At 37.0% G+C, this 14,066-nt stretch overlaps 1 protein-coding gene across 1 annotated transcript; it reads left to right on the top strand.

Moving 5' to 3' along the window:
- The first annotated feature begins 698 nt into the window (after positions 1-698).
- On the top strand, positions 699-12,831 carry LOC106082193 (transcription factor mef2A). The gene is made up of 5 exons (XM_013244569.2): positions 699-833; positions 1,402-2,389; positions 6,844-8,525; positions 8,601-8,846; positions 11,326-12,831. Exons 1-5 carry the CDS (start codon positions 795-797, stop codon positions 11,602-11,604), a joined length of 3,234 nt encoding a protein of 1,077 aa, XP_013100023.1. The 5' UTR covers positions 699-794; the 3' UTR covers positions 11,605-12,831.
- The last annotated feature ends 1,235 nt before the right edge of the window (positions 12,832-14,066 follow it).

The following is a 14,066-nucleotide window of genomic DNA, read 5'->3' as shown; positions in this document are numbered from 1 at the left end:
AAAATTCCGCTAATTAGTAACATATTCAAAATCACTGTTGTTGCACTAATCACTGATTTTGACAGATAGTGCACTCAATATTTTACGGTTGGGCAACTGCCATTACCTGTAAATTAATATATATTGAGTTAGTGACTCTTAAACGCTGTATAGTAAGTCGGCTATAGGCATTAAATTAAACGATGCATTCTATTTTTATCGATGACGAACATTAGAATCGATAACTGACACTAGTAAGTAGTAAATTAAAAAAGGCGCATTTATTTATTAATGGTACATTTTTAACTGTCACCAAAATTTTTGATTTAATGATTTTGTAGTTTTTTGTTTTAACAAATTTTGGTTACAAATTTTTAAATTTCCACAATGGTTTATTTAGCGCCTTTTAATAAGCTAGTTGTTTTTGCCAAATAAATTTTTCATACGCCACTAAATAAGTACGTACTACACATTTGAAAAACAAAGGGTGATTCATATTTCTATTTTTAATATATAAACAATTTTTTATAACACTTTTATATAAATAATAACTTAACATATATAAATATTTCCCAAGAAAATGCTAATTGTACACACATACACAAATTTGTATTTTGTTATTGCAAGTGTTATATGCGTTGTTTTATTTTCTTTCTTTATTGTTCTTTGTACAAAAAATTATTATGTGGCAACACTAGGCGCCCTGTTCGGTCGTGGTTCGTTTTTAGCGAAGTCCAAGCATATGTGATGAATGTGGTTGGGTGACAAGTCATGACAATTTCAATTTCTTCACATAAAATAAACAAATTTTATAGATGGAAAACTCATTTTTCGGATTTGATACCTCTATGCCGGTAAGTGACAGTGCCTCAATCTGATGAGGGTATTTTTTCAACCGCTCCTCCAAGTAAACGTGTTGAATATAAGTGCGTAAAAGTTGTGTTGTTTTTGGGATCAAAGCAGTGAAAAAAAATTGTATGTTTTGTTAGTACTTGCGGACGCTTAAAGTGTCCACGGCACCAACTTCAAGGTGGTGTTCATATGAATTTCGTATTTGCATTGTCGGCTTTGCTTTTCCACACCACAATATCAAAAGATAACCAGTGGTATAGAAAATAAAGAATTCCAAAAAGCATAATATTCGACATTCGGAAAATATGGGGACTGCGTCAATTAGTTTTGGCCTATTGTGAAACAATACCCAATGTCAATTACTTTCCAAAAGTGCTGGAGCTATACGTACCTCATGTACGTTTAGATATTTAAATAACTCTAGAAGGGATGAGTTCTGTTCAAAAAAAGGGTAGGATCCCCCTGAAATTTCTTTATAAGATATATGAAGGCAAAGACACCGCTATTGTATGCGTTTTCCTGTGCAAACAACTTCCTAATTGTTTTGTATTTCTTTTTTTTTATTTTCAGTTGGACGATGATGGCGGAGGAAGAATTGCTGAACCTTCTGAGGAAGAGTATGATGCGCTAAACGATGAGACATTTGGATCTGCCATAAATGGCGATTGGGAAGAGGTGCATGAGAACCTAGTCCGTATGGGCGGAGAGACCGATACCGAGAGCGATGCTTTGGAAAGCAGTGGCCAACTTGCCAGCGGTGGTTATGGGGCAACCTCTATGGCAGGTTTGAAAAATTCATCCCGCTTACAGCGAAGGTCTGATTCGGATTTAGAATTGAATTTGTCGGGCATGAAGTTGGACGATGTCGACATTAGTAGTTATGGTGAGAGTGAAAATATTGGTGGTCTTTTGGGGGATTCGATGAAAATGGATCCCAGCGTGTGGTCGTTGCAACCATCAAGAGATCACCATCATCAACATCATCACAACCAAAGTGATGTAGGCAATATGAGTATGATGAATAGAATGCCACCAAATCCCGCGGATTTTTTACGAGAACACTTTCACAATCCCTTCAACAAGCATCCACAGCATACGCAACAACAACATCAACAGCCAGCGCATCATCAAGGGCCGTTTCATTTGATGGGGTCCCAGACAGCACATCGTCATACACCTGTGAATACACCCCATCCATCGGGCATTCCTTTGGGCTTACCTCATCTGGCGCAGATGCATCAGCAACAACAACAGCACCAACCGCAAAATGGTCCTCCCAAAATTTGTACTTTGGAAGATATTGAGAGAAATCTCATCATGCAACAGACCTCTTCAAAGACGGAACAACAGCAGCAGCAGCAGCAACAACATCAACAGAAACAGTCTACGCAGTCAAGACAACAGCAGCAACAACAAACGGATACAGTGACACAGCAACAACGTTTACTTAATGAGGCACTTAAACATACGCCAAAAACGCCAACTCCAATGCAACAACAACAACAACAACAAATCTTAGCACAACAACAGCAAATTAATCAGAAATTGCAACAAAAAGGTACGTCTATATTTTATGATTATTAGTTTTAATTTGTATTTTTCAAAAATTTATTTCCACAATTGTGGTTAGCACAAATATTTTACTGTAGTATAGTAAAGATGTTGTTATAAATTTAATTAAAATTAATTTATCATGCAAAAGATTTGTATGGTGCCCTTGGAATAAATTATAGAAAAAATCATTTCCAATTTTTCACAGTAATATCTTTTTATTTTATAATTTTATAAGGTTGTTTAAATATACATTGTTGCCATCTTTGAACTCTTAAAATATGCAATGCCAATATGCTCACAAATATTCTATCAAGTAACAACGGGAAACTTCCATAGCGATGATTCAAGTCTGTCTGATTCAAGTCTAAGCTCAACAATAAGTAACCTTTCTTTGATAGACGAATTCGCCGCAGGGCGATACCACTTAGTGGGGGGATAAACATAGTTGACATTTTTTTCTTTTGTTCCCGTCAGGATTAAAACCGATACAGTCAATGCCTAAATTTAACATTCTATATTCTACGACAAGATCAGAAGTTATTTTAAGCACAACATATTGGGAATTTAAACCAGACTAACGTATCAGTTACGTGACATTTTGTTAATTGTGGCTGGCTATAAAATTAAAATTATGTGTTCTTCTTGAATGTTATCATTTAAGCTCAATCATGCCAAAATATTAGAGTAACATTGAGTGTTACCAGCTAAAGTATAAGTCCAAAAGATTATGCCAATGTAGTGTGTATTACGAATATCAAAGGAAAAGAACTACCAAGTTCTTTAAATGACTTTTTCAAATAGAAAAACACCAGGCATAAAATAACACCACCCCTCAAAATTTCATGCAAATCGAGTAATAATTGCCCCCTCCAGAGACTCAAAAAGACAAACTGGGAGATCGGCTGTATAAGGTTATATACCGATTTAGATCATACTTAGAACAGTTGTTGGAAGTCGTACCAAAGCGACATATGCAAAATTTCAACCGTATTGGATACGAATTTCGTCCTCTAGAAACCCAAAAAGTCTAATCGGAAGATCGGTTTATATGGCGGCAATATCAGCATATAGACTGATTTAGACCATACTTAACAGATATGAGTTGGAAGTCAAAATAAAACACTTCACGCAAAATTTCGGCCAAATTGGATAAGAATTGCGTCCTTTCGAGGCTGAAGATGTCTATTCGGGAGATCGGTTTATAAGGCGGCTATATCAGGTTATGGATTGATATACTTGACAGAGTTGTTGGTAGTCATACCAGAACACTTTATGCAAAATTTCAGCCAAATCGGATAAGAATTGCGCCCTCTAGAAGCTCTAGAAGTCAAGACCCAAGGCCGGTTTATATGGCAGCTATATCGAAACATGTACCGATTTGGCCCATTTACAACCCCAACCGACCTACACTAATAAGAAGTATTGGTGCAATATTTCAAGCGCTAGCTTTACTCCTTCCAATGTTGGAAAGATGGACATGGCTAGATCGGCTTAAAATGTTACAAACGGAATGACGAAATTAGTATACCCCCATCCTATGGAGTATTTGAAAAGTATCTTGATAATTGTGGCAACATGGTTGGAAATATGGTTTTGATTAATGCGTTTAATGGATTATGTGTCATTTGGCATATTACATTCTGTGTCAACTAAGCTGAGTTCCTTCATTTCGGTAAAAACAGTATATGTATAAATAAAAATAGGCGAAAATAGCCATTTAACGGAGAGTTCTTACAACCCAGTCATTTCAGTAAAATACAATAATCCATAATAAGAGGACACAGGTATCGAATATAAAGAAACTCCTTAATATACAAACCCCGAATATACACAAACCCCTTTCACGCAGTAGAGATCCCGACTAGTGTTGCCGTTTTTGGTAGGTTCCTACCAAAATTGGTAAGTTTTTATTCTCTTGGTAGGTTGGTAGGCTACCCTCAATTCTTGGTAGGTATTTCAGTTAATTACTGAAAAAATCGCAGGGAATAACTTAAAATGAATTCACTTCTAGTCGTTTCTGTTTATTCTTTAAGAGTGCAGAACAAAACCATGGATGCCGTGTGGCCATATACTGTTACTAGGTTTCTCACTGAAAAAAGGGCATAGGTACTGATATTGATTGTAACTGCGGCTTTTGTGCACTCAATGCCTTGAATCGGAACACAGGGCTATGTGGCAGCTGCATGCAAATATAGTGAGATCTGGTCCACACTTAGGTGTTGAGGGGTCCATGCAACTCCCTATAACGGCGAAAATGGGTATTAAAAGAGCATTTCTGGACTCAAACACTTAAATCGGGAGATCGCTTTATCCAAAGTAGGCACGGTTGTTCATTGAAATCGGGGCAAAAATACGACTTTATGACCTCTGGATTTCTTATCGGAATGTCAGTAAAAAGGCCATGTTTGAACGTAAAGCCTTAAAGTGGTTTCAATAAACTGACGAACGGACGAACAACGATCAAGTACATTGCAGCTTTGAAAATGTATAATTTGAGGTGTTCAAATGGCCAACACTTCGGTGGTGGTTATAAAAACTTATACCGCAGTTTTGGCTTGTAGAACATTTGGTCGGGTTTAGTAGGATTTTTCTTAAATTTTGATAGGAAATACTTTTCTTGAGTGGCAACACTGATGCCGACACGGGATAGCTGTGAGCACCACACAGGCTGGAACATTGAGGTCCGATCTGAGTGGTGTTCACTGCTGTGACGAGCATGACGAGGATCGCCACCTCCACATGAAAATGTGGTTACAACAACAACACTGTGAGCACCACACATGCTGGAACTTTGGAGGTCTAATCTATGTGGCGTTCGTCGCTGTCACGAGAATCTTAGCTGCGAGCTGCCGGTCGCGTACACAAGTTGCTGATAATGGAATGCTCTATACGGAGTAGCCGCAACGGCAGCAGCGGACAATCAGCTGTATCGAGCGGAGAGTCTCAGTGAGAGGCCGGGCGGCACCGGCTCTTGCACAAATACTGAGTGCCTATTATGCTCGATAAGTCAAGGAGAGTTTTTGGCTCCTTTAAATAACCAATGGCCAACCTGTTCCTGTGAACGAGCTTGTTCATTTAAAGGAGCATGACGAAGATAACAACCTCCACATGAAAATGTGACTCAGTATCGCATTGGTGAAGAAAGTTTTGCTTTGCCGGGTTACCCCAAACCCGAACAAGACAGAACAAATAAAAATCGGTTTCAATTGCCAAATTAATTGTTCCTGCCTCCTTCGGGTCAATGCTTTAGGTAGAACCAACTGCCATGGGGAAAATGTGAGACATAAAGATCTTTGAATTCTCCTTCAATTTATATAAATACTTCTTGTTAGTGCAAGTCGGTTGGTAAATGGGCTAAATCGGTCCATGTTTTGGTGTAGCTGCCATATAAACCGATATCGGATCTTGACTTCTTGAGCCTCTAGAGGATGCAATTCTTATCCGATTAGAATGAAATTTTGCACCAAGTATTTTGCTTTGACCGTCAACAACTGTGTTAAGTATGGTCCAAATCGGTTCATAACCCTATATATCTCCCTTATAAACCGATTTTGGATCTTGACTTTTTGAACCGCTAGAGGATGCAATTCTTATCCGATTTGGATGAAATTTTGCACCAAGTGTTTTGTTTTACTTCCAACAAGTCTGCCAAGTATAAACCAATCTCGGATCTAGACTTTTTTAGCCTGAAGAGGGCGCTATTTTTGTCCGATTTGGCTGAAGTTTTGCACCAAGCGTTTTGCCTTGACCATCAACACTGTGCCAAGTATGCTCCAAATCGGTTCATTACATAATATAGCTCCTTTATAAACCCATTTCGGATTTTGATTGTCTGAAATTTTGGGCCAATCAATTCCACTTTGGTCTCCAACAGCCAAACCATGTATGGCCAAATCGGTTCATAACTTGATATATTGGGTTGCCCAAAAAGTAATTGCGGATTTTTTAAAAGAAAGTAAATGCATTTTAATAAAACTTAGAATGAACTTTTATCAAATATACTTTTTTTACACTTTTTTTCTAAAGCAAGCTAAAAGTAACAGCTGATAACTGACAGAAGAAAGAATGCAATTACAGAGTCACAAGCTGTGAAAAAATTTGTCAACGCAGACTATATGAAAAATCCGCAATTACTTTTTGGCAACCCAATAGCTGAAATATCAGAGCAATTCTTATCCTTAATGCTTTGTTTGTCTTTAAAAAATATCGGCCAAAGAACTTGACAAATGCGATCCACAGTGGAGGGTATATAAAATTCGGCCCGGCCGAACTTAAAAGTATGTAGGTGGGCGCCATATAAACCAACCAAACGATTTGCCTCTTAGAACACCTCCTGGTGCTTCTGTCTTCCAAAATATTTGCCAAGTATGCTCCAATCCGGCCTATAACCTGACATAGTTCCCATATGAACTGTTAAATAAATTTTAACATTGACTTTTTCCATGTGTTTTCTTTTAGCTTCTTCAGGGTTTCCTCCCTCAGGTCAACAACAATCGCCACCAAGACCTTCGAGTAATTTCGCAAATAATTTGGCACAACATCCATTAGGTAATTTATTGCAACAACAACAACAGCAGCAGCAACAACAACAACACCATACACAAGGTCCACTCGCAAATGCTAACGCCGCCAATCGTATAAATCCGGGATTCTTCTTCCCACAGGCTGGATCACATCCGCAGTTGCCACCGCATCCCTTACTAAATCAACATGGTTTGCCAAATAATTTTCCCAACCAACGTCCACTGCCGAATCCGCACCTACCAGTTGCTCTCAACAATTTTGCAATGCATCCAAATTTCAATGCTATGCGAGCAGCAGCTGTTGCCGCCGGCATTCATCCTGCAACGTTTTTGGCACAGCAACAACAACAGGCAGCCGCAAATCGAATACCTGGACATCCAAATCCTCTGATGCTGTTGAATAATCAAAGCTCATCCAACTCCTCCTTTAATATGTTCAATATGCGTTTGGTACAGGAGATACAACAGAATCATCCTCTGCTGCAAAATGCAGCTCGTCAAGCTCAACAGTTGCATCAGAATCCTGGAGGACAAAATAATCTTATGAACCTGCAACAACAACACCAGCAGCATCTACATCAGCGTTCTAATATGGCCGGCGGTTTGGCCAATCAAAAGTTAAATCATAACATGCGTCGAGATGGCACCGGCAATGGTAATTTGCCTAATGAGGAATACGACGAGTATGCCAATTTGATGAGTACTCGCGACAAACATTGGCTCATTGGTATACAATTGTCACAGTTGAATACGGACACACCATATATTGATGACTACTATTACACAGTCTATAAGGAGCGCAAGGTGGCACAGAATGGCAGCTTGCGTCATAGCCAAGCTCATAAGGATAACCAATTGAATCATCCTTTGACACAGCCTAAGGGTCATGCCCAGCTTATTCTGGTGCAATTGGGCAATAAGAATGGCACCCGCAATGGCCAGCAACGTGAGCGTCGCAATTCGGACAACCACAATAACAACCAAGACTTGAAATTGCCCATGTATGTCTTTACACCGCTCAAATTTGAGAATTCTTTAGGTAAATTGCAATATGGCAGTGTAACTGCTCCTCGCAAGATCATCGATGCCGAGATCATGAGTAATGAGTCGTCAACAACAACAAATGCCAGCAATGGAGGCGATAGTTCCAGCAATGCTAATGCGGGATCTTCAGCTACCACTTCAGTTAATCAGGGCAGTGTGGGTGCTGCGAAGAGATCAGAAACACCAGTTTTGTCTCAACTACCCAATTCTGCTAGTGGTGGGGGAGGCAATGATCTCACTTCTTCCAATACTCAACGAAAGTCGCGTTACATCTTATTACACATTGAGACTTTATATCGTGTCCTTTTGAAATTGGATGATCTTAACAATCCCAATGCCATTGCCACCATTCTAATGAAAAAGAAAAAAGAAAGTGAACGCATTGCGGCTATGGAACAAATGGAGAATGCCAATAAAACACCAGAAGAGCGAGCCGCAGACACAGCTACAAATCCATCACTGAGAACCAAATTCAATTATGAAATTGAAACCAAGGAGGCACTAGTAGAGAAAGTCGTTGCAGGTTTGCAACACGACAAAGTCGTGGCCATGATGAATGTGCGCAAAGGCAAGGTGGGTTAACTCTCGAGCAGCATTTTGGAATTTCAAATATTTATTTCTTTTTGTATATTTTTGTTTGTTTTTAAGGTTTTGATACGCCGCATTATGCCCTACATCGAAGATCATGATGCACGTTGGAATGTGTGGATAGGTGTGTTCCATTCTCTCCAAAGCGTTTATAAAAAAGATCGCGATGACAGCGAAGGCGTTTTGTACTCCTTATATCCAGAATTTAATAAGCAAATTAAATCGGCCAATTTTGAAACTATCGTAAAAATTTCATCGGCCATTTCGTTAAATGATAAAAAGTCAAATGGCGTATTTTGTAGCAAAGTAAGTACAGAGAAGTTATTTTTGTGTTTGATGGTTTAAATATTATTTGCGGACAATGCAAAAAGCATTATTGAAACTATTTCATTTAAAGTCCAAAAAGTAGCATTTAATAAAAATTCGGATTAAAGAGAATTTAGGTAAAAATGAAACGTTTAATGCCATATGGCTCAATACCTTTTAGAATTTCAGTCTACTGCCGAGCCCAAAAATAACAAAGTGGAGCGTCCGACACCCGTAAAGGTTTGGACACCATTGTTCAAAACCGAGATATTGGAAAAAAACTGACAGATCTGAATAGATTACAATAAGTTTTGTTTGACCCAAGGGATTTGATGTATGATGGGGTAAAGAAACAATTCCATACCACATTCTCCCTGAAGATTTTCCCAGCGAAATTTTATATAATGTCTTTATAAACGAGTTGCGTACTAATATGTTTCCAAGGACGTGTGGCCAAGCTTATAACAACATTTCTTCTCCAAATTCACTTGTAGATCAATTTGCATTCGGAACATTGGGAGAGAGGTGCGCAGAATTTATAATAGATCACGTCGTGAAAGAGCGGAAGTTTGTTGGAAAATGTATTACAAACAGCTCTAGGAATTCAGATGATGAGAGCGGAAAAACTTAGTCCTAGCTTTTCTGCGAACATATCGACAGCGGTAAATAGGCCGCCCATATGAAAAAGTTTCTCTCAAAAACCCATGTTCGGGAACAATTAGGTTGATCGGGGGTCATCATTTATTTTTCTGAAGATATGCTTATCGTTTATCTTAACGAGAAATTTATCTGCCGGTTGATGGATTCCGGTTATTGACTTATCGTCGCGATAAATTCAAACAGATGGTAATATGCATTCGCCTGTTTTTGTTTACCGATTGCTGCCTAATATTAGGTGTGTTAGCGTACCTTTATTGTTACAACTTTCGAATAAAAAAAAATTCCAAGAGAGAGAGAGAGAGTAAGTAATGTCTGCTGGGGAAAAAACTTCCAGCAGAAACTTTCCATATGTAAGTAACGTCTGCTGGGGAAAAAACTTCCAGCAGAAACTTGCCATATGTTTTTCGCTCTTACACTCCCTCTTACTGGAAAACGAACGATTTTCCGTAAAATTTTTTGAAAATTTTTGAGTACGTGAACACTCTTATTGCTGCGTAATGTTGCTATATCTCTAAATTACAGGAGGTAGCAGTTTTTTTAATTACCCAGCTGCAGGAACTCTGCGACCAAGTTGGGGTGCGTTCAGAGGGATCTGGGTCTGAGTCGAGAGGGTATGGCTGTGCAGTTAGACAGGTGACGTGTTTCGTGTGGTCCTTGGTCACAATAGGGACATAGATCCTGCACGTCGGCATCAATCATTGCTCCGTAGCAGTTGAGGTGGAGGTCAATTTCTTCAGGTGCAATGGGAGGCGGCCGTTCTCAAAGGACTAGATTCACCCGGTAGCTATTTACCGCAACTGCTACCGTGTCTGCATGGATGTTGTCTAGAGGTTCTCCCTTGTAGCGCTGAACCTCACGCTCTAGATCATGTAGATCTACCATAAGGCTTCTGGGCGGTGGATATCTATCCACAAGATAATGATTCGGATGGTCTCTGCGATAACAGCCCAATAGGTGTTGCTTAGACAGCATGTAGTTATGTCTTTGCATTGGTAGGATCTTTGTCTCCTGATGCAGGTGGTCCACATGAGAACTGAGGAGACAGCCCGTCGCAGTTTGAAGGACGGCATTCTGACAGATCTGAATATTATTCCACTGCGTGTCACATAGCTGAAGGAACCGCACTGGCGCTGCACAATTTACACCAGAACGGCTAATTGCTTTATACGTGGTCAACAAGGTTTATTTGTCAGCATCCCAAGTGCTACCGGCAAGTGAATTGAGGACCTTGTTACTACTTTTGTTTGTAGTGAGGAAAATGGCAAAGAACCATTATAGTGACAACACTTGACACTATTGTCGGCATCATTTCAGTCTGTTTTAATGGTTTCAATGATTCGTTTTTCTTTATATATTGGGTGCCCAAAAAGTAATTGCGGATTTTTCTTATAGTCGCCGTTGACAAATTTTTTCAACGGCTTGTGACTCTGTAATTGCATTCTTTCTTCTGTCAGTTATCAGCTGTTATTTTTGGCTTGCTTTAGAAAAAAAGTGTTAAAAAAGTATATTTGATTAAAGTTCATTCTAAGTTTTATTAAAAATGCATTTACTTTCTTTTAAAAAATCCGCAATTACTTTTTGGGCAACCCAATATTTGAGAAAAAATATATAAAATAGAGAAAACAAAAAGTTCAGATAAAGAAACGTGTTTTGGTATGGCAACAAAAACATTTGATTGCTGTCAAATTCCGCTCGCGAAAGCAGAATAGAATACCAACCCTAAGGGCACCTGTTGCGCATGCTGCGCTTTAAAATTTTAATACTACCAAAACGTTAAATTGAAATTGTAATCCTATGTTATTCTGTTTTTTGTCCATAGTTTGGAATATCATCACTTGTCTGTTTGATTTTACAAGCGGAAAATATCTACGATAAAAATGCTGACGCTACTCTAACGGAGCAGAATAAAGATAGTTGGCGCCAATTTTTAGATCAAGTTGCCACTTCATTAAATCGTACCATACAAAATCAAACAATTTGCGCCGCCATAGAATCGGACTCCATACAACCAATTATGAATCATTTTGCAAGATTTAAAGATTTGAAGCTGGACTCATTGTTGGCCCTCATAACGGAAGCAAAACAACAGATTAACTAAGCAGGAGTCTTCTTTCTTGGGGAAAAAAGAAAGAAAACGAGACAGCGTAGAAGCAAAATTACAAAAAACAAAAAAAAAAAAGCAAAGAAAGCAGGCATGCAACACCAAGATATACAGCAACACAAGTTCTCCTATAAAACCAACACTAACAAGCCCCTCCTTCTCTCTTGTGCTACAGGCAAGTAGTAGATTTATACAAAAACAAATCTCTGAAACAAGAAATGTAGAACTACATTATTACCAAGCATAAAGATGAAGATGCAAATACAGTTGCAGAATACATATAAGCACATTTAATGAATTTGAATTTCATTTATACTAAAAACAAACGAAACAAAAACACAATTTCTTCAAGCAAAAAAATGAAAACAAAAACTCACAATTACCCCTACCTACTACCTATCATCCTCTCTAACCAGCTATTAAGTTGGATTTTTTTTTCTGTTACGTACTGGAAAAATGCAGCTTCGCAACTATTTGTTTTTGGAAATAGTTTATACAAAACAATTTAAAATTTTTTAGTATAAATCAAAAATTAGCAAAAAATATATATATATATTTTTGTTTATTTTTTATGAATAATGTCGGTTTAGCTTTCTTTTACTTTCTTACCTACGTATGAAAGAGGTTTCTTTTTATGTTTATTCGATAATTTTCAAAGCAACTTTGTTTCTTTTCAAATTTTTAGTTATCTTGTGTTTTGTTGTATGAATATAGTTTTATTTTATTTTTTTTTTTTTAATTTATATGTCGAGTTTTTCTAAACATCTTCATAATGGTGCTAGAGATTGTAGCATCAGCAATTGCAAAATACATAGATTTTGTACTTTTCAAAGAAAATGGCAAACAAACAGTTACACACTACATACATACAATACATACATAATATATATACATGCAACATATAACTTACGTATTTTACGTTTTTAATGTTTATTTTTTTATTATATGGTGAGAATATGCATACACATACATATATAGATATATACACATGTTTTTTTTTATATATATAAATATTTTATTTTTCTTTTATTCTAGTTTTTGGTTTTTATTTTTTTAACATATAATTTGTGCATAATTTCTTAGGTTTTTTTCTTCTATTAATTTTTTTCGGTGTTTTGTAAATATTTGTAAAAGCAAAACCTTAGAATTTAGAATCTAAATTTTATTTAATGCAAAAAAAAAAAACAAAAACAATGAAAACTTATGTGTATTCAAGTAAAAACAAAAAAAAAAAAAAAAAAACAAAGTAAACAAATTAACGAAAGAGGAAACAAATTAAACCTATATTCTTTCGGTGAAAAAATTAAAAAAAAAAACACTAAACATCAATTGAATATTTTATTTAATAAAATAAAGAAACATTTTACTTTAACAATATAAATGAAATGTTTTTAAAATTCTACAATATATAAGAAAACAAATCGGTTATATGCATGTATAGGGCTTATAATTCCCATTTTATTCGCAAAGACTTTCAAAGTTATTATTTACTATAGGTAATTGTTTTTAAAGCCGGGAATGTATTCACAATGTTTATATACAGTCAAGCAAACGAGTCTACATACACCCCTTGATTTTAGGATTTCAGAGAGATTATGAAGAAAACTGATACAATTTTTTTTGGTATTTTTTGAGGCGTTAGTAAGTAAGTTTATTTGTAAAATAAAAATCAATTTCATTTAAATAACAAAAACAGTGATGCCAAAAATATTGAAAATTCATAGAAAAACGTCCAAAAGAATGTAATACTAAGAACTTCTAAAAGATTGTGAAATTTGGTGGCGTCTCATTGAATATTTCTGGATTAGGGACAAAATGTGTGTTGTGGATTACGAGGATATCTTAGGGAACAAAATGCTTCTATTTGCCGAGGAAAAATGGCCTTATGTGACAGTTTACGCAAGTTATCGACTCAAAACACTCTTCCAGACTACCGGATTTTCGTTCCAAGAGCTTTTTGTAACGAGTTTGGATGGCCTTCCTAATCATGGTAGAGCTGGCAAACTATCGATAAACGCAACAGTTCACGCAAGTTACCGACTCAAAACACTCTTCCAGACTAGCGGAATTCTAGTTTCAAGAGCATTCTGTACCGAGTTTGGATGGCCTTTCGCAATCGAAATGGTAGAGCTGACAAACTATCGATAAACGAAACAGTTCACGCAAGTTATAGACTAAAAACACACTTTTCCAGACTAGCGGAATTCTAGTTCCAAGAGCTTTCTGTACTGAGTTTGGATGGCCCTTCGCAATCGCAATGGTAGAGCTGGAAAACTGTCGATAATTGCAACATTCGATATTTTCGATAGATTTAATAATAAATATGTGGGTAGTGATGATACTATAATTAATTTCCCATCATTTATATTTCAAACGAAAGTGGGAAGTAAAAATCAGGAGATGGATTTATATAGAAGCAATATCAATGCACAGACCAAATAAAACCAAGATTAAAAAAG

Source organism: Stomoxys calcitrans, chromosome 2 (genome assembly GCF_963082655.1).
Source record: "Stomoxys calcitrans chromosome 2, idStoCalc2.1, whole genome shotgun sequence".
Lineage (NCBI taxonomy): Eukaryota > Metazoa > Arthropoda > Insecta > Diptera > Muscidae > Stomoxys > Stomoxys calcitrans.
Note: the sequence above shows the minus strand (reverse complement) of the source record. Positions and strands in the feature narration are given on the sequence as shown.